Raw genomic sequence first — 20,223 nt, forward strand, 5'->3', positions numbered from 1 at the left:
ATACATGCTTATTGCTACAATCAATGTAATTTCATTGTATAATCTTACAAACACCAAGCAACCAATGCCTGTCAATTTTTTTATTTCAATTTTCATGCAGTTTATGATAATATCATTTTAGTGAGTCCATCCTTAGGGTATATAATAATAAAAAACTCCTTTTCTATCATAAACATTTACAGTTCCGATAAATTGTTCATAAACTCGGAATCAGCATCATTTTCCCAAATTCTAGATTAATATCGATCAAAGAATTTTTCTAACACAATATCCTATTGGGATGAAGCCTAAGCAATGTTATGACAAGGATTGCCATGGTAACGATGCTTAATACATGAAGATCTCAGAGATTTTGGTGACAATGGAGCAATTACCATACCATTATATGCTTGTTTTCAATTTGTGCCAGGCATCTGATCTGAAGATCACTTTTGATTTCAGTGCTGAGGATTGACGAGGGAAAATCCCCGATCGATAAAAAACATTGCTAAATAATGAAATCGGGACTATAATCTATTCTCATCTCTATTTTCAGTATTGTTCTTGGTTTATATTTTCTTTCAGTCGAGCAGGGAAAAACCCCTCAACGTCTACTTTGTTAAATCCATACATTTTCTTCAGATTTCATTACACAAATCTCAAAAGCTTCCCTCAATGCTATTTTATATTTTGCTTCTCAGCAAATCTCATCTTCCTAGAAAATCATCCTTGTTACAAATTGCAAACTTGTAAATGTTAAGCCTTATCTCCATTAAAGCATTAGATATAGATTTTTCTTTTTAAAACAAAACTTAAATCAAGGAAAAGCTCCTTACAAATAATCAATTTGCGCCGGAAATATTAAGCAAAGAGATAAAGATTTTATTGAGTTTATGAACAAAGTTTTGTATATTCTTCATCATCCTTCAGTGATCTAATAATGGTATATTCTTAATATTAACTTTGCCAGCATCTTTTTGTTGTCGCTCTCAATAAAACATTTCCCTTTTGATAAACATTTAAACTTGCTTTGTTTGTCAAAGTATTACTTATTTAAAGTTGGGATTGCTCAAACTCATCTAATGGGGAGGGGGATGCTGTGAATTTTGCTTTCACTTGTTATCTAGTCACCAAAAAGCTCAAGACTTGTCAGACAAATTTCAGAAATTTATCAATCAAAATCTGATTGATCATAATAACAATCCCACTCACTTTCAATAATATGAGAGTAGCTTAATATACATTGACATTTGTATTTTCCCTTTTTGTGCTACCCCCACAGCATGTAAATTCCAGATTTGCAAAAATGTATAAACATGAAAAATTCCCTCATAGGAAAACGATACATTCGGTCAATATTTCCTTGATCTAAACTGATATGCAATTAATCCATTAATATCTGTAACCTTTTCAATTAAAAATGTATCCTTTTTATCTGATGATTAAATCCAAGGGCCCCGTCATGATTATACATTCAACCTTAAATCTTGTCTTCTTTGTGTTTAATGGAAATGTCTCAAATCAACACGGATATATTTTCTTCTTACCATCAAGAATTCATCCCTACCTTCACCATAAAAATAAATTCTGATAAATTACCAGAATAAGGAGTATGGTTCAAAATAATAGACTTCCTGAAAGAATGATTCAGTAAAATAACTTTCTGATTACAAAACGAATCTTGTCTGTCGATATCCAAGTACATAATCCTTTTCAAGAGTAACTGCTACCAAAAATAAACACATTGTAAAGATCACTTTTGAATTTCATGCCGGATATTACCTTTATAATCTTTGTGACATTTTGAAGAAGCCAAAACAATTGACCTTTCTAAAAGAAACATTTTTGCCATCTTACTCTTGTAGCCTTTCTAAAATGTTCCCTCATCAATTCTCATTCCAGCACACCTCCCCCCAAAAAAATTTTCTGGATGCAGTTAACTAAAGCATCTCATAAAAAGTATTGAATGTAAATTTCTGATTTCATAAAAGAAAATGTGTAAGGGCACCTGCCCTTCTTATCGGCATTTCTTCGTCGACATACCCTCCCATATCTCCCTTTCCTCATCTCTTGCTATTCAAATTTAAAGTTCACAACTGTCAATTAGACTGCAAAGGGGAAAACCCCATCTGATGCACGACCCGGCAATTAGGCATTAATTAATCAGCAGGAGATAGAGAGAGAACATGTGTTTTGCCAAGGCCCGGGGTCCTTGCTGAATGTCGACAGGGGGAAAAAAGGGAAAACACCCTCTTAAACTTGCTCATGAATTATTCCATGACTCAACACATAATGTTTCTGCCCTAAGTAATTCACAATCTCTGTAGTTACGCACATAACACCTGCCTGCCAAGTTCATTTAGGCCCCCATTGCACAGAGGATAACAGAGAATACAGCGACAGGATTTAGTAATACACATTAAATGATCACTAATTAGATTCTAGAAGGGGAATGCGCAAACTGTAATGACTGATTTTGAAGAAGAAATATGGCAAGAAAATCATGCATTTTTTATTTGATTGAAATTGGCCTTACTGTTTGAAAGAAAGAATATCTGAGCATGACCTAGTTAAATGAAATACTGACCTAAATAATTTGTCAATCGTTTGCTTGCTGTAGTGGCTTATTATTAGAAAGAAAAAGAAACACTTGTAGAGATGTATAGGAGGGTTAGAGAATAATGAGAGATAAAGAGAGAAAGAAAAAGAAAGAAAGAAAGTAGGAGAGAAAAGGAGAAAAAGAGGGAGAGAGAGCTATGAAATAAAATCTTAACTTTGAAAATGAAAAGACATTTTCTTCAAACACAATTTAGCCCTAACTTAAAAAAAGAGTCATTCCAATAATTGGTATTAAATTAAACAAAGAATTTCAATCATGTAAATGCTAATGCTACATGTATAAAGATCACTTTTTTTTGGAGTGGGGGGAGGCGGGGAATTACATTAACTGAAAGAGACTGCTGAGCTATGAAATGAACACCTAATTTGGAGTTTTCGAAGACAATGAATCAGTTTTCATAACAGATAACTTTTTTAAAACACACTTCCTCCTATTTTCTCCGACTTCTAATCCTGTCAAACAAATAATCTTCTAAAATTACCTCTGTCTGATGCCGTTTAATTTGGCATAAACCGTACCGAATGAACTCTTGAGAGAGTTCAATTGAGGGACTGTTGCACAAAATGATGCAATAAAAAACAACTCCCAAAATCTATTGCTACTTAATGTTTAACCAATGAGAGAAGTGGATTTAGGGACTTGCATGTGAATGTATGTTATTATGTTTGAGTGTCAGTATTTGTGCAACCGGACCCAGGTGTGACAAAGCTTTACAGCCAATTGTCAATTATTTTCCAACTTTCTTATTTATCTTTCACAAACTTCCTCCTTAAATATTCACACGGTTCCAATCAAACAACTTTTAGGATGTATAGTATGTCTACATGTCTCCAATAACCTTATGTTACTTATGTCTACATGAATGAATTATATCTCCAATAACCTTCAAACCCTTGATCAAAGGTGTAAAAAGATCTTATTTTAAAATGCTGATCGAGCATGGTTTTGTGATACCCTACCTATAAGACCTCATTTCACAGGATATCAAACCAAAAACAATTTTTGAAAAAAATCACACGCAAGTATAACTTTAATTACAATTAATATTCATTTATTGGCTATGTTGCTGGGCAAACGCCTTTGCCTCTTTGGCCATGTGTGCGCTCTATAAAACAACATCGTTATCATTATCAAGCTTAGTATCACTCCTAACGTTGATTAAAACGTAATTTTTCTTAAAAATAGCAGCTTGGATAATTATTTAAAATGTCAAGGGATATTATCCGAAAAAAAATTCTATTTGCACTTGTCCAAATGTAATTATTACAAATACTGCATTATTTACATTATTTTGTCCATTTAATTACTCTGTGCTTGGATCTATAGAATTATAAAAATAAAAGTAGCTCATGATGATAGGCAATTAGAAGGATAACAGTTTTTTTTTCTATCACATTTTGATCATTTGTAAAATGTCACAGACGCAAACATGAAGACCTTTATACAACAATATGTATAACTTAAAAATATATATAGCACCACTTTTTTTTGTCCTATTTATAAGTTTACAAGTAAATTTATGTTGCCTTCTTTGTTCCTTGCATCCCTTCTCTGCAATCTACAAAACATGCTTGTGCTTGGCTGACAGGCAACCCGATCTTTGTTTTTAACCTACAATGACAGATTGTGAATTTGCTACAATTTTAATGAAACATCCCTGCCTGATTTACATTTCAGTTTTTCATTTACAAAAAGGCACAAAAATGGCTAAAATTCATATTGTAAAATTTGTTTCTGATTTTGTTTGCTGTATGTAACTAAGCAACGTACATCCAATAAGACAAGGTGATTTTCAGAGAATGGGTGGGGGTGAACTCAAAGTAAGCTAGTTCCTCATTCTTCTTATTTATTTCAGGTGGGTTGAGGAAATACATGGTATTTAAAGTAACGTCTTGATTCTACATACTTTAAGTCTATAATTGGATCAATCCGTCATCTAAAATGCTTTCTTTTTCCCACGATGGTTTGACACGTGTATTCAATTAAAAAGACAAGGATATTTCCTATTTTACAGAACAGATTTAAAATGATGTATATTTAACAATTATAATGCACACTAATAACTACATTTTCATGAATACATATATATTTATACTTCAGAAGTAGTTTATGAATTGAGCACATGCAAGTGGGTGGGTGTCCAATCTCATCACATACATGAAGAGTTTAAATTTTAAAGTGCACTAACACTTGTTCTGGAATAAAAAGGATATCAATTCAATGTTAAGGAAGACAGCCAATGGAGAATTGCAATTGGCCTAAGCCCAACTGGTCTAATACACACTTGGTCTCATTACTATGCTGTCTAATTGTTGATTATGCTATTAAAGTTCATTTCCACCTGTTTAGGTTTTGCAAGAAACTTATAATAATAATAATACATTGTATTCATATCGCGCTTAATACATGGTGTTTCTAAGCGCTTTAAAAAACTTCGATTATTTGCAATTGACTGTAAATATGAATTGCAAATCTATGATTGATAGATCAATTCTCATTATAGGAAATCAATTTTCACTTCGTGTTTCAAGAAGCAGAACAAGAACTTTCAACCAATTAAAATATTCACTAGACATTGATTGCAAGTTTCTCATAATACCCATGAAGTCTACTGGATTAGATGGACTGGTAATACACCAGGTGGTGATGACATGTGGATCACCCAGAATACGAAGTGGCAATTGAATAATTGGGCTTGAGACCAAAGGACAATTAGCCCAAGTGGATCTTAGGACAAGTAAAGATAAGACCAAAAGGCAAATTGCCTAACTGATAGTTGACCAAACAGGATTTGATATCAGTAATGGAATTGAACCATCAAGACATTACACCGATTGGTATCGCCTGGCTCAGAGCAGAATCGTTTTCTGTTGGACTACACTTTTTTTCCAATTTCCATAGGAGTTCATATGATCATTGTAACTCATTCACTTTATGCATGATAAAGGGGGCATTCTAATAGATCTTTACATCACTTAAAACATGATTATATTTACAAGAAAAAACAAAACAAATGAATTTCCAGAGAAAAATACATGTAATCTGTATAAATAACATAGATAATGTGAACATATTTTTTTTAGTTTGACATGGACTGATGAATTGTTTCACTCAAGTTTAGTGTAAATTCGTGCATATAAATGCCTGTTATTAATCTTTACTAGCATATTAAGCCTGCATGTACGTACATATTTTATTGCAACTGATCAGTGTAACACTCCGATGTAGCTACTATATATATTACTTTCATTTGTACTGTCAAAGTTTTACACTAATTGATGAAAGTCTCCTCGATAATGCCATTTACAAATGTGGTTTTAATCTCAGGAACATAATCCGGTTTCTTTGCATCATCCTTTTCCTGGCTCTTCAAAATATCCTTTTCATTTTGAACGTCAGTGAGATTTGCTTTGCCATCCTTCTCATCCTCGGTCTTTGGCTCATCAACGTCTGCACTGCCATTTGTGACGTTGGGATTTGTACTTGATTCAACGTTTATTGCGGTGGGTGGGGATGAGTTATTAATATCTGTTTTGGGATGTTTGTCTTTCTCCCCCGCATCTTTTCTACTGACGTCGCTTTCCCCGGATTTGGCGTCATTGATTGTGGTTTGTTTAATGTCTGCCTCTGTCCCGGTGACAACGATTGTCACAGCTTTTTCATTTTGTGGTTTGCTTGATTCCTGAGATGAATTAATGTTTGCTGCTGCCTTCTTTGGCAAAGGAGATGCTTTCGGCGGCTGCGAGAGCGATATTGAAAGCGATGCCACTCCGCCGTTTGTCGCGGGAGAGCTGGCTTTCTTGATAGGTTTAAAGGCGGAGCTCTTCCCTCCTCCCACCTTGGCTGCCTCCCCCTTCGGCGAGAGTGGTTTGGGCTTGGTGGCAAAGCTACGAGATGGTGACTGTGGCAACCTGATATGGGCATGCACAGGTTTCTGGATTGTACCATTAGGTGAGGAGGGGGTACTGTAAAGTAAAGATTGTTTGTACGAGGGGTGAGTTAAATGTCTGGTGATCATGCAGGGTTTGGGCAATAGGTGATATCATGCAGAAAAGGCAAAGACAAAAAATAAGATTCATTCTTTAGAATCTGACACATAACACAGGCGCTCAAGTAATCTGGATTAAACTGAATTCAACAATAAGTTCCGACTTCAATTACTGATAAATTGAATGAAAAAGGGGAATACATATCATGAAAATTCAAATCAATAGAATGTCAAATTTGAACAAAAGGATTTGCCCTAAATGTGGATGAAAATAACACCGTAGGTTTTTGTTTTATTATAAAAAGAAAGAAAATAAATTTCCAGAATATGTAGAGCATGCATGTTCTTTCATGTTTGATGGTCATAATCTTTTTCCATGCAGGGAATGATCAAATAAAATCCCTCAACTCTCTCTCATTCCCATTTCAGAAACAAAACATGCATACATAAAAACAAAACTAAAAATAAGAATTAAAACATACAAGAAACAAAACTAATAAAGGAACTTTCTAAAAAGACAAAGTAATAATGCTTGAACAAAGTAAAATAATAAACAAAAAGTTAAGAGGAAACTTTATCTATGGTGCTGTTTTTTTCTTCAAAAATTACTTTGTGATGCTGGTACAACTATGCCCTGTTAAAGAAATCAAACGTGTAGGGAAAGAAAGAGAAATAAGGGAATTCATTTGATTTTGACTCAGAAGAAAACAAATTTATATAAAAGTATTTCTAAATGTGTGGAGAAAAAAACAAAGAGAATTATAGGATAGTTTAGAGGTAATTCTTGATATATTTTGCATTTTTCTGTAATTTGTGCTCAATTCAGTGTAAAAGCTACCAAATTATAATAAGATTCCCACATAGGAAATTAAATAATAACAGGATGAGTTCCCAAAGACATTAATATTTGATCAAAAAGACAACATCAAAGGATATGGGGAAGGTGACGAAAAATAAAAAAATTGAGGTCTGCAGTAATTTAAAATGAAAAATACTGAGAAAGGTATATGTTTACATCTATCTCTAACACCAATTCGCAACTACTCACTATAATTAAAGGAAATAAAGAATGTTCAAACACCAATAAAAAAAATCTTCCCACTTAAGGTATCCTCAAATTGAACACTGGATTAAAGATTGGATATTAATAATAATAGCAATAATAATCAGTTGTAGCATAGTGCATTTCACATTATAATATAACCATCTCAATGCACTTTCAAAGGACTCGGATATTAAAGGAGAATGAAACCCTTGAAACCAGCTGAATCCATATCAAAGAAAAAAATCAAAGAAACATATTGTTGAGAGTTTGAGGAAGATTGAATGAATAATAAGTTATGAGCATTTAAATATTGAGATCACTAATGCCATGTAGATCCTCCCATTGGCAATGCGACCAAGATCTGTGATGTCACACACGTACAACTCCCTCATTACTTTAGTACTTATTTCACTTTATATTCTCACTTTTATAGAGTCTATCACAAGGTGAGGTGTTCTCTTTATGAGAGGACAAGTACAGATGTTTCACAACATTATATCATTGATGAATCGTTTGTCGTATGATTAGAATGAGCAAAAAGAGATGTTCTGGGGTATATTTTCAGTGTCCAAAAGGGGAGAGTTGTTCATCTGTGACATCATAGATCTTGGTCGCATTGCCAATAGGAGGATCTCCATAGCATTAGTGATTTCGACATTCAAATGCTCATAACTCTTCTATTGCTAGTCCTATTTTACTCCAACTTTTGTTGATCTTATTCTTTGATTTTTCTGCTTTCACAAAAGCTAAGTTGCTCCAAGAGTTTCATTCTCCTTTAATATCGCGGCTTTAGCCTTTCACGGGCTGACAATCATACAGGAACGATGCCATGGGGACAGAGGGACCAGTAGTCTATTATATAGTGGAGGAAAAGGACAAATAAAATAGGAAGAAAAAGAAAAAAAAAGAATTAAAGAGTTAAAAAGAGAGGCCTAGAGTCATTTAACACAAAACCTTCTCTACCATTCAATTGAGAACAAAACACACGGTCCCTGGCACCGTCCCCGTACTTAATACATTTCCAATTTCAACCCCTATCCCCCGACTCTCCTCACCTCTCTTGGACGACGTTTGCATCATCCATGTCGTTCGTGTCCGTTGCCTTCGCCATCAAACTCTCCAGGTCATCCAAGGCCTGGTTGACGTCCGCAAGCTGGTAGGACTGCGTGGTCACGGTGGTGGTGGTCGTCTTGATCGACTTCCTTGACGAGGGTTTGGCAGCTACCGGCGGCGGTGATTTGACCTGGTGGGATATCGGAGGGGTAGGATACATGTTTCATGCAAGTTGCCACGTTGGAGTATCTTATATATACTTTTGATTGGTTATCATCTGCATATCATTATGGGACACTAAGACCTCCCTTTCTCAAATTATGGCTTCAGTCTTTTGAGGGAAGTTTACCTCGATGTTAATTTGAAGGAAAAAACCCCATAAGAATCACATTAATGAAGGTTTGATGAAAATCCATGGCCATAAAAAAAACACCAAGTTAGAATTTCCTAAATCTTAATTTAGAGAAGTCACAAGGGAGCAGCTCCCCTATACATTATATGATTTAGATTAAATAAAATGCCTTTTTCTTAGAAAATATGAGCATGGTTTTACCTGTGAATCCATTCAAACATACACACATGATTTCACAAATGCTTCTATGAGCAAAATATATGCAGTCCTCATGAAATGTACATTACATGACAATGGCCAGCTTCTTGCATAACTCTTATTTTTTGGTGGATTTTTGTTAAACCTTAACCAACATTTAATCGATTTCTCAAAATTTGTGCTTTAATTCAAAGATATTCGTGATTGTGGTTAAGTTTCCCTTCAATTGACTACATAATCTATTATGAGACTTACTGTGTGAATCCTACCTTTCAAATAAAAAAAAATGAAGCCCCTGTATAACAAAGGGGAGCTTAAAGTTCGGATATCAAACAAGCAAATTTGGATGAGAACCATTCAATGTTCTTCAGAGGAGATGATGCAATATATTATCTAATTGCAAATTTGCAATTAATTATAAGACTTAGGAGGAAAGAGGAAATCTATGTTCAATGGGCCTAAGTGAATATAGAGTTCATCTACTATTATGATTATACAAGAAATAAGTGTAGAGAATAGATAGAGGAAGGTGGGGGGGGGGGGTGGTATCGACACCCTGATGGGTACAAAAGAAGAATGACAGTTAATGGTAACCACTCAACAAGGTAAACACAAAATAATATGATGCCTCCAAACTAGCAACATGGAACACAAACCGTTCACCGAGGCAGAAGGCACTGTGTTTGACGATGACGTTTTGAACGACTTAGGTAAGGAAAATTAGTTTCTGAGTGAACATTAAGCTTTCAAGCAGGCAATTGAAATATCGCCTTAATCGTTGGGTAAAGATCAAATGTGGATGTGACTAGATTAAAAGTGGTGCACATGACAGATGTAAGGAGAGAGATGAAGAGAAAGAGAAGGGAGAGTTTGAGAAGAGAGGGAGACGATCAGAGAAAGAAATAAGGAATGATATAAAGAAAATTAGTAGAAGGGGGAAGGGAATAGAAAAAATGAGAGGGGGACAAAGAAATAGAAGAGAGAGGAAGAAAAAGGAAGAGAGAAAGGAGGGAATAAAGAAGATGGGAAGGAGAAGACTGGAAAGAAAGTGAGAAAGAGAGAGAGAAGGGAAAGGAGCAAAAGAGAGAGATAGGGAAAAGGAAGGACAGAAAAAAAAGGGGATGGAGGGGGAGAGAGAGAGAGACAGAGAGGGGGATGGGCAGAAAATGGTAGCGAGGTAGAAAGTGAAAGGAAAAAAAAAGAGTTTGAAAAAGAAGAATGGGGATACATCAACTTGTGAATAATAGAAATAAAAATAAGGAAAAAAAGGACGCAAAAGCTCTCATAATGATTCATCATCTATCCTATCACATCCATCTGCTCATAAATTGTTTTCAAGATGATAATAAACACTGAACTATTTATTACTTCCTCATTGCAATTGTCCATGGAAGTACATAAAGGTAACTAGGGCAGGTCAGATAAACATAGCCATGTTGTTGGTTGCCAATTCCATCAATAATTTGCTAATGACAATGGTTGAAACATTTTTCTTTTGAATAAGCACTATTTAAAAAAAAAGCTTCTTGAATGGGATTTACTATGGAAGCATGCTGTGTATGGAAAGTACTTAGAGGAGAATGGGGGATGGAAGGGGTAGGGGATGGGGATACAAAATAGGAGAGTAAAAGAAAGAGGTGAGACAGAGAGAGTGACAGAGAAGAGAGGGGGAAGTAATTGAGATGAAGAGACGGAGAGGAGATGAGGAAAAGAGAGAAATGAAGAGAAAAATGGGCAAAATACAAGATAAATTGGGATGAAAGAAAGAGTAAGACATCAAAATAAAATAAACAGAATAAAGGAGGTGAGAGAAGAGTGAAATGACAATTAAAAAAACAAACAGAGAAGAATAAGATGTAGAATAAAAAAGATGAAAGAGAGAGGAAGAGAAAAGAGGAGAGAAAAACGGATATTGGGGGGGGGGAATGTCTCAAGAAAAGATGAGACAAGGGGGAAATGATTGTTGGGAAAAGAAAGGAGAGTGAGAGAGAGAGAAAGAAAAAGAAAGACACAGAGAGATAGAAGAGAATTGGGTATAATGCTGATTAAACTGAACCACTGTTTCCTATTTTCTGAATACAATAGGCAACTCCACCCTATCACTGCATTGATATTATACAATTTTTCTGAAACGAAAGGGGAATCCCAGAAATAAATCATATCTGAAATCATGCAAAGACAAAGGGACAAAAGGAAGCATGTGCCGTGGTCACATTTTCTCTATTAGCTTTCAGTAATTGGCTCCCCATGGACACAATGGGACACATCAAGGGAAAAAAATCCTTAACAATTAAATGTGTTTTTCTTTTCATGTGGACAAGTGAACTAAATGATCGAATGATGTATGGCTGCAGTTGATTAACTTTTATAAATACAAGCTAATGGTGGAATTCTTAATAAAATTTCCTTCACGTGTATATTGATGTTCTTGAACTCTTTTAGAATAAAAATATCTTTACAGACAAAAGGGAATATTGGGAACATAACAATAAATATTTAAAAAATCAAGATGAAAATATGGATGGATTTATATTCATTCCCCGACCACGATTAATAATTGAATGAAACACGGATGTTGAAAAAAAATGATTCTCAATTGAAAATTCAAGGTCATGAAAAAAAAACCCATCATTAAATATCATTTTTCAAATATTTGCTCAGATTTCATTAACGATTGAAAAAAATGCCTCACTAATAAACCAATTTCGTATATTACCATGCCTTCCTTGACTCTAATTGTGCATGTTTCCACTATTTGTAAGGTCACATTTTTTTAATTTTTCAAAAGGAAATCATCATTCAGAACAACTTCATCTGGATATCACTTTATAAGACTATTTGACAATTATTTTCAAATTAAAACATACATTTGTCCTATTTTCATTTTTTTTATGTTAACTAATCACTTTTAACTTAAATGAAATATTTAAGAGAACAATATTCATATCAAGTCAGTGCAATCTTTGGAAAATGCAAAAATTGAATTTAAAGGAAAAAATCAACATTGAGTGAACACTAGAGTATTGAACTATCAATATTCCATTCTAAGGTATACTGGTAATTCAATTTAATTACATTTAATAAATGAGTGAAAAGGGAAACTGGTGAGATATATTGTGGATAAGCACAGAAAACAAAACACAAATAATGATGAAGTTTACATAAGTAGCCAGATTTTCAGAGCTCAAACCACTTGTAATGTCAGATAGGCTTATACAATGCTGCCCTCTAGTGGTTAAAATATATACATTTTTACCAAGATGTACCAAAATTGTATTCTTTAAAGGGGTATGAAATAATCAGATATTGAATAATTGAAACTTTACAGTGATCAGAAATATAATTTGTATAATTGCTGGCATTACGCCAATATTTCAGTATCATTGAGAATGGTTAATGTATTTTTTATTTACCGATTTATTTTATTCTGCCACTTTCAATGTCAATCAACATTTAATCATCCAAGGACTATTGATTTAATAATTCAAGCACATAAAAATGGGGAATTGATTTTAATACTTGAATACTGACTGCCTCTGCAAAAGGTCATTTGCCAAATCATGTGAATATAAAAATATATTGAAAATCAATGGGCTCTGACAGATTGCTTTATGTAAAGACAATAACTTTTGAAAATGCCTCTTTTCAGTCTCGATTATTGAAATCTACTGAAATGAAAACCATCGTTCATTAGAAATTAATTGTGATCGAACCAGACAGGTCAAGAGGAAAGTTCAATGAAAACTTCGAGAAGATTCTTGCTGAAAATAGCAAAGTTACACAAATGGAAGGTATAATCAATCTGTAACGATGTCGGTAAAGGAAAGAAAAGGTATATTTTTGCCATTACTACAAATAAAATTGATTTAATGTAAACAGTAAGAGCGCTCAGCCCCCAACTAATTTGCAAGTGCAAGTCCTTGGTTGTTGATAATGATTTAAAATAGCAAATTAAAGCATATTAAAGCTAAAGTTTCCCTATCTTATGATTCTCTTAAACTGCCTTCTTCTTTTTCTTTTGGTTTTTAACAGAAACAAATTAGAGTAATTGACTATTCTCACCAAAGCTGTTTTTTTACAAAGAAGGAAAAAAAAATTACTTGAGCTAGAATTCACTCAAGACTCTATGTTGATAAAAGTTCAATTTAGGGTCTGTGTCTGAAGACTAGTCCCTATACATGACTGATTGATTATTATTACAACTGAAAAACATCATTGAAAAACAGTGATATAAAATCAATGAACTGAATAAAATACACAAAATATTCAAATCACTTACATTAGTAATCATATCATCATCCCATTTCCAAATCGAATTTCATAAATCAAATACAATTCATAAAAAGTCATCACATTAACAAACACATACACAACCACAGCCACAACAAAAACTTAAAAAACCATCAATTCAACCATCACCACCACCATTACTATAACCAACAAAACTGAATTCATCAACAAATAATTTATCATATAACCCATCACCAAATTAAAATAAGATATCGCCAGGATTACATGGCTTTTTATAATTTGAGGAACTAAAATTAAGTTGGTGTATTTGTAAGCTATTTCTGTGAATATATGCAGCTTTTGTGTTAGTAAAGGCAATGAGATAGAAAGAGTAGAGCAGTAACCATTCCATATGTCAAACCAACTTTTCTTATTTTTGTTCCATAAATGAGTCTGATATACAATGGTAAAATATACGATGACACAAGCATCTCATAATACTGAACTTTGGGTTTTTAATTTGTTTGTTTGTTGGTGGCGCATGTAATGCATAAATTGTCACTTTATCTTCTCCTTATTCCCCATTTTGTCTTTTGACCAGATAAGCAGAGTGGTGATGACATAATGGTGATCAGACAAGATAAGTTTGCTTAACTGGAAAGTAAACAAGATGATAAATTAGCCTAAATGGACTTAGACCAAAGGGTTTTGACCATATGAAATGAGACCAAATGATATTATACAAAATTGTTTAATCCCAAGGGGTAAATTCACATAGTGATAATCTTAAATGAACCAACAGTTAAGTAAAAAAAAAAGTCATTAACTGAATAGTTTTTGGATGAAATGGCAAAAAAGAATTTTACCAAGTGGCAAATTTCTTTTGTGATTTTCTCACATGTACCAAGAGGGAATTAGATCAAATGCTTTTATAAAAAAATTGGTTGTAAATAAAATAGATTTTCATCAATATAAAAGTAGAGCAAATGGGTATAAAACAAGAAGATTTTCAGCTAAGTGGCAAATCTACGTTGTGATTATCATTAAATAGCCCATATGAGTTTGACATATGCAATGTAGCCTTGCCTGTTAAGGTGGTATTAGTAGTGATATGTGAAGTTTCAGTAACAAAAACTGAAATAGATTTAATAAGAATAGGATCCAAACAATTTATATGATAAGTATGCAAAATGGGAACATTTTGATTTTGAAGAAGTGAAATTTGTTTAAACTTTATGTGAAAATTTTAAAGCAAATGTTTGATAAAAGAAGTCCATGCAAACACAAAAGTGATTGATAATTCACTTACATAATTACACATTTGTCTGGTCACATATTATTATTAAAAACTAAAATTTTATCAGCTTCTTCAAAATTATAAATAATTCTCTCACAATTTTCTCTAGCTATACAGTGTATACCTTTAAACAGTGAAATCTCATTTCCTTCAAAATATTGAATTGATCAATACAAAATTAGACAAAGTAAAGGGACAAATTTTACATTTTGAAGGAGAAATATCAAAAAATAGATGAGTAATTATATTTGTAAAAAGGCTGGTATTTTAGAACAATACTTGTAATGTAATGTTTAAAGCAAAAAGGGCACATCAGAGAGAGAAAATGTGTGTGTGTGGGGGGGGGGGGGGGTCACATGAAGAAAGATCTAAATGAAAGCACAGGTCAGGGACCTAGTAGGTACTGGTAGGATGGGACGGGTGGAACTTTATTTTTCAAACATTATGTTTAGCATTGTTTGCTTTAACATTGATTTATGGAAAGCTTTTTGTCTTTTGGCACTTAATAGACCAGTTTTTTATTGAGAGAATTGATGGAGATCTCCACAAATATCAGTAGAAAAATAATTTGTATGTTCATGCTTCGACCTTTCAAATTAATGGTCAAATTCTAAAAGGCAAATGAGTGCAAACATTGGTCAGTACTTCAAAATAACTAATAAGAAATACTGATAAATTTTGAATAAATTAAATGGATTTAACACACTGGTCTATTAAACATCAAATGATGCGGCCATTATGATAATTTGTAAGATAATGAATGAAATGTTAAATCAATGTTTGTATTTTTGGATGAATTCTTGGCTGCTGCTGAATAGTGATTTCAGTGTATATGTATTTTGCAAAGACAATAAAACCCAGCGCACACTATGCGATCCGACGCAAGGTGATTTTTTAATAAATCGTATTTTGCATTAAATGTGAAGGTTCCAAGTAGTAAAATTATTTGAAGTTTTGCATTATGTTATGGATAATATAATCATAATTATGCTTTGCAGTAAGCCCTGTGGTTGGAGTAAAGTCCAAATCGGCTTGAAGTCGCAGCTGATGATGACATCATTACGATTTTAAATTGAATTTGCTTTTATTCCTGATAGGTTCGAACTAGACTGAATTTTGATTTCGGTAGTTCTTACCATTATTCTGAACTTTGATCACTAAGATTTTTCTGCTTGAACGTTCATCTCAAATGTTATTACAATTTCTTTGAAATTCATATCGCAACGAATCCCATAGTGTGCGCTGGACTTAAAGGAACCTTGTGAGTTCTTTGTCTTTATGTTAAAAACTCCAACCCATTAGGTGCAAATGGTAAATATGTGTTAGATGATCAAATAAAATATAAGAATAATAAAATAATAAAAGAAGAAGTGGAAAAAGCATAGACAGCAGGATAGAGCCCAATTACCAGAAACTAAAATAAATAAAGTCCAAATTATAATCTAAACAGATGAGAAGGGAGGTGGTGGCAAAAAGAGAAGAAATTGCATTTTTTCACTTCCAAATTGCATTATTTGAAATGAAGGCTGCAAGGAACTAATTTTGGAAGGGGGAGAGTGCTGGTTATGCACTAGATGTTAAAGAATATATCAAGGGGCACGGAGGTAGCTGAGAAGGGATTGTTTTGCTTGGAGGGGGTAAAAATCACCTCTTTCTTTTGTGGACTGCTCCCGGGATGGGTGAGGTCTGCAGGTTTTTCGGTGGCAGCGATGGGATGGTTCTCAAGGTTGGTCTGTTTAGGGACGGCAGCGACTGCTGGTTGGGGGCTTGGTCCATTGGTGGGTCTGTCATCTGGAGCCTGGCTGACATTCTTGTCTTTCTGAATGTTCTGAACCTGCATCTGCCGAAGTTTGGCATACTGGGCTTTGAGTTGCAAAGTTCTGAGGCTATCCTCGTTCCAAGCAGATGTAGAAGGTTGGAGTTTCTTCGGTCTAACCACAGGGTCGGTCTCCCGTCGTTTGATTTCAGCACTAGCAGGTGATACTCGAGGCAATTGACCTGAGGAGTCTGAATTAGTTCTCCTTGGACCGGACACTGACACGACCACTGGTTTCCTAACTGGTGAGGAATGGGCAGAGTCAGGATCCTGGATGATCTGCTGCTGTTGGACACTGTAGATGCCTTCCGGGGGATACATATCATTGTCAGGAGAACTGGACAGGCAAATGTTCTCTGCTGACTTGGCCATCCTACCCTGATTGGTCACTTGACTCGACCGATGGCCAGGCCTCTCGGGAATGGTGATCTGCTTGGCATTGTTATTGATATTGTTCTCACTAGTAGCAGTGACTAAAAGTTTCTTTGCACGCTGGGTTGGTGAGTCCATGCATCCCCGAGGAGGCTTTGGGGGAGGTCCGACCTCACCTGAGCAAGGACTGTTTGCTTTTTGTGAACTATCTCCCTTCTCATGATCTCGCCTTAGCAGCCTCGCCAAGGCCCCACCCATTTTCTTAGATTTTGATTTCCCACTACTATTACTACTACTACCCTGCTGCCCACTTTTGGATGGACTCCTACTGAGGAATGATCTTTTGGTCTGTGACTTGTCCTTCCCTACCTTCCCATTGGAATGTGCCACACCCCCATTCCCGACTGTGACCAGAGTCTGTGAATGGAATGATCCATTGATTTCTTTAGGGGTGGTGAATTCTGTTGCACCCAGGGACGGGGTTGATTTGGATGTCTCTTGTGCTTTGACTGTGCTGGTGATTGGTGGGGGATCCACCGCAGCGGTTACTGCGTTGATTAGACAGTCTGCGGAAGTACTGGAGGTATTACTCAAGGGTTTCTGTTCCTCAGTTCCCCCCTCCTTTTGATCTCCCACCCTATCACCCACTGCTCGAGATTCAGACTCAGGCATACTCTCAACAACTGCCTCAGACTCAACCTTCTTCTCGACAACCACTTCTTTATAAGGCACCTTGGGTTGACTAGTCGTCGTCGTGCTTGACCACGAGATCTTCTTGTTGGCCTGCTCTGGAGATGCAGGTGATGCTGGGAAGTGCTTCCTCGGTGGAGGCGGTGGCGGAGGACCTTTCTTCTGCCCTCCTGCAGCTTCTTTCTGCGCCTCCCTCTTGGCCGCCTTCTCTGGGGTGATGATCGGCGTCATGGAGTCATGGTTCTCTTGATCAAAGATCTCGCGCAGGAAGCGGCGTTGACGGGTCTGGTTTGCCTCTACGTTGTTTGTCTTGCGTAGCACCTCTCGCTTTCCCGATAGCGTACTTTCAAATTGATCTTGCTCCTGGGGTGATCTGAATCGATGGGGCAGATCATGGTGTACAACCTCATCCTGTGGATGAATTATAAGTGTTAGTTGTACAGATTAAAGAATAGCCCCTGTTATCCTTATTACATGACTTTACAAATAAAAATGTCAGTAAAGTGATTTACAAATAAATATGTCAGTAAAGTGATTTTATATCAGAAGTATGTGTGCTACCTGAGGAGAATTCATGAAACAAAAACTCAATGAATTTCAATGACTTTTTTTCAATTCAATTATTTATTTAATTTCCATTCTATTAATAATAATCTGCTTTTATATAGCGCTTAATACATCTGAACGACGTGTCTAAGCGCTTTACAGATATATTATTACCCCGGTCATCGGATTCAATCAGTCATTCCCCAACACGATGTGTGCACATCCTCCACTCCTTGGGGAGTATTCCAGTCAGTCGCCGGTGAGGCGCACACAGTACTAGACAAGCTATAATGACTTTCACATCTTACCGGGTACCCATTTAGCACCTGGGTCGAGAGTGGCAAAGTGAGGATTAACGCCTTGCCAAAGGACACCAGACCGTGGTGGGATTCGAACACACGACCCTCTGTTTACAAGGCGAGAGTCAGAACCACTACACCATATCTCCTCCATTCTATTGTTAAAAGCTACTGCAAATCTTTGCACTTGATTGGCTGCGAGGAAGGACGTTAGTGAACATCACTGACAAAATTCCATGAAATCCTCCTCAGGTAATACACTTTGGTTTAAGTTATTGAATACATGCACAATGAATAAAGAAAAGTAAATAACAGTTTTATTTATGGTATTATTTTTTTCATAAAAAATAACTGTATCTTTAACAAAGGTTCAATATTTATTACTTTCAATGATACTCATCATCCCTGTTACTGAGAACCATTTTGAGTGATTTTCTTCAAAATGTCAATGAGCAATTTTCTTACTGGAAAGTTATATTTTATCATAAATCCTTTTCTAAATTTGAAAACAAAAGTCCTCCTGGTTAGCATTTAAGAAATAGCTAACATTTGACAATAAAAATAGGAGTGTAAGAGAATAACACAAGATGCAAATATGATGCATGATTTAATTTAGTCCCAAAATATTGTTACATTATATAGATTTAATAGTTAATATTAATAGTAGTTTTGGCAATCTAAATAAGAAAGGCATACATTCAGAATGTGGAACATGGCATTTTTAAATGCTTGACAACGATATACAAACACTTTGTAAACAGTGAATCATACATATGGCAATTTGTGAGGAAGGAAAAAGGCAATTATATTTCATAGTGTGAATTTCTAAAAGCTACTGTCGGTGCATGTTACTTTTTGTGTGATCTAAATATTGTTTGAAAGAAATAAGAGAATCTACTAATGACAACAATAAGTTACATTACATATTCAGCTAATAAATATGCAAACATGTATAAATAAGTGCAGAGGTACTTCTTTTAGTGAAAATAAGTATCGGAATATAGGTAATATGATGAATGTGCATGACGATAATAACAGGCATTTATGTAGCGTCATCTATTTAGAACTAATCTATAGCATAGATAACACAGCAAAGATAATGTCTTACTTGATCGCTCTCCACTGTCTCTCGTTTAGCTTCTAACGACCTCGGAAGAGGGGCGCTCTCAACCCGAATCACCTGCCTGGATGTGGTCACGGTAGGGGTGATGGTAGGGGTGATGGTAGGGGTGATGGTGGGGGTGACGGTAGGGGTAAAGTTAGGGGCTCTGGTAGGAGACGAGGGGGAGATGATGTAAGGTTCCTCGTTAGTAGCTGCCATCCTGGGGGAGAGGAAAAAATGTTGAGGTTAAGAATTTTATGGTAGAATTCTAAACTGGAAAATTAGTTTTTGATACGATGAATTCAGCTGTCATTGAAAGTAATTGTAGTTTTCATCTCTTTTCAATCATTCAACTTTTTCAAACGAAAATCTGTCATTCGCAGTCATTCATTCAATCAATTCCTATTACTTTTGATTGATTGATAGATTGATGCATCTACATGTAGCATTTATATGATTCTCAATTCATTCATCCTTCCAAATTAAGTCTGTCCGTCCATCTATTCAAACCATTCATCCATCCATCCACCATTCATCATTCCTTCTATCTATCTATCTATCTATCTATCTATCTATCTATCTATCTATCTATCTATCTATCTGTCTGTCTGTCTGTCTGTCTGTCTGTCTGTCTGT

The 20,223-nt window shown here is 35.2% G+C and overlaps 1 protein-coding gene across 2 annotated transcripts in view; it reads right to left on the minus strand.

Annotated features, from left to right (window-relative positions):
• Positions 1–3,629: 3,629 nt before the first annotated feature.
• LOC129275276 (coiled-coil domain-containing protein CG32809-like) overlaps positions 3,630–20,223 on the minus strand; it is a 38,836-nt gene continuing 22,242 nt past the window's right edge. The window contains exons 16-19 of one of the 2 annotated variants that reach the window (XM_054912079.2): positions 19,594–19,807; positions 16,411–18,051; positions 8,688–8,875; positions 3,630–6,564 (exon numbers count right to left, since the gene is read on the minus strand). In XM_054912079.2, coding sequence (XP_054768054.2) covers positions 5,871–6,564; positions 8,688–8,875; positions 16,411–18,051; positions 19,594–19,807 — 2,737 coding nt within the window. In that variant the 3' untranslated portion in view covers positions 3,630–5,870. Of the gene's footprint in view, positions 7,222–8,687; positions 8,876–16,410; positions 18,052–19,593; positions 19,808–20,223 lie in introns of both variants that reach the window. The other variant, XM_064108580.1, reaches the window with a different exon arrangement.

The sequence above is a fragment of the Lytechinus pictus genome, chromosome 13 (assembly GCF_037042905.1).
Source record: "Lytechinus pictus isolate F3 Inbred chromosome 13, Lp3.0, whole genome shotgun sequence".
Lineage (NCBI taxonomy): Eukaryota > Metazoa > Echinodermata > Echinoidea > Temnopleuroida > Toxopneustidae > Lytechinus > Lytechinus pictus.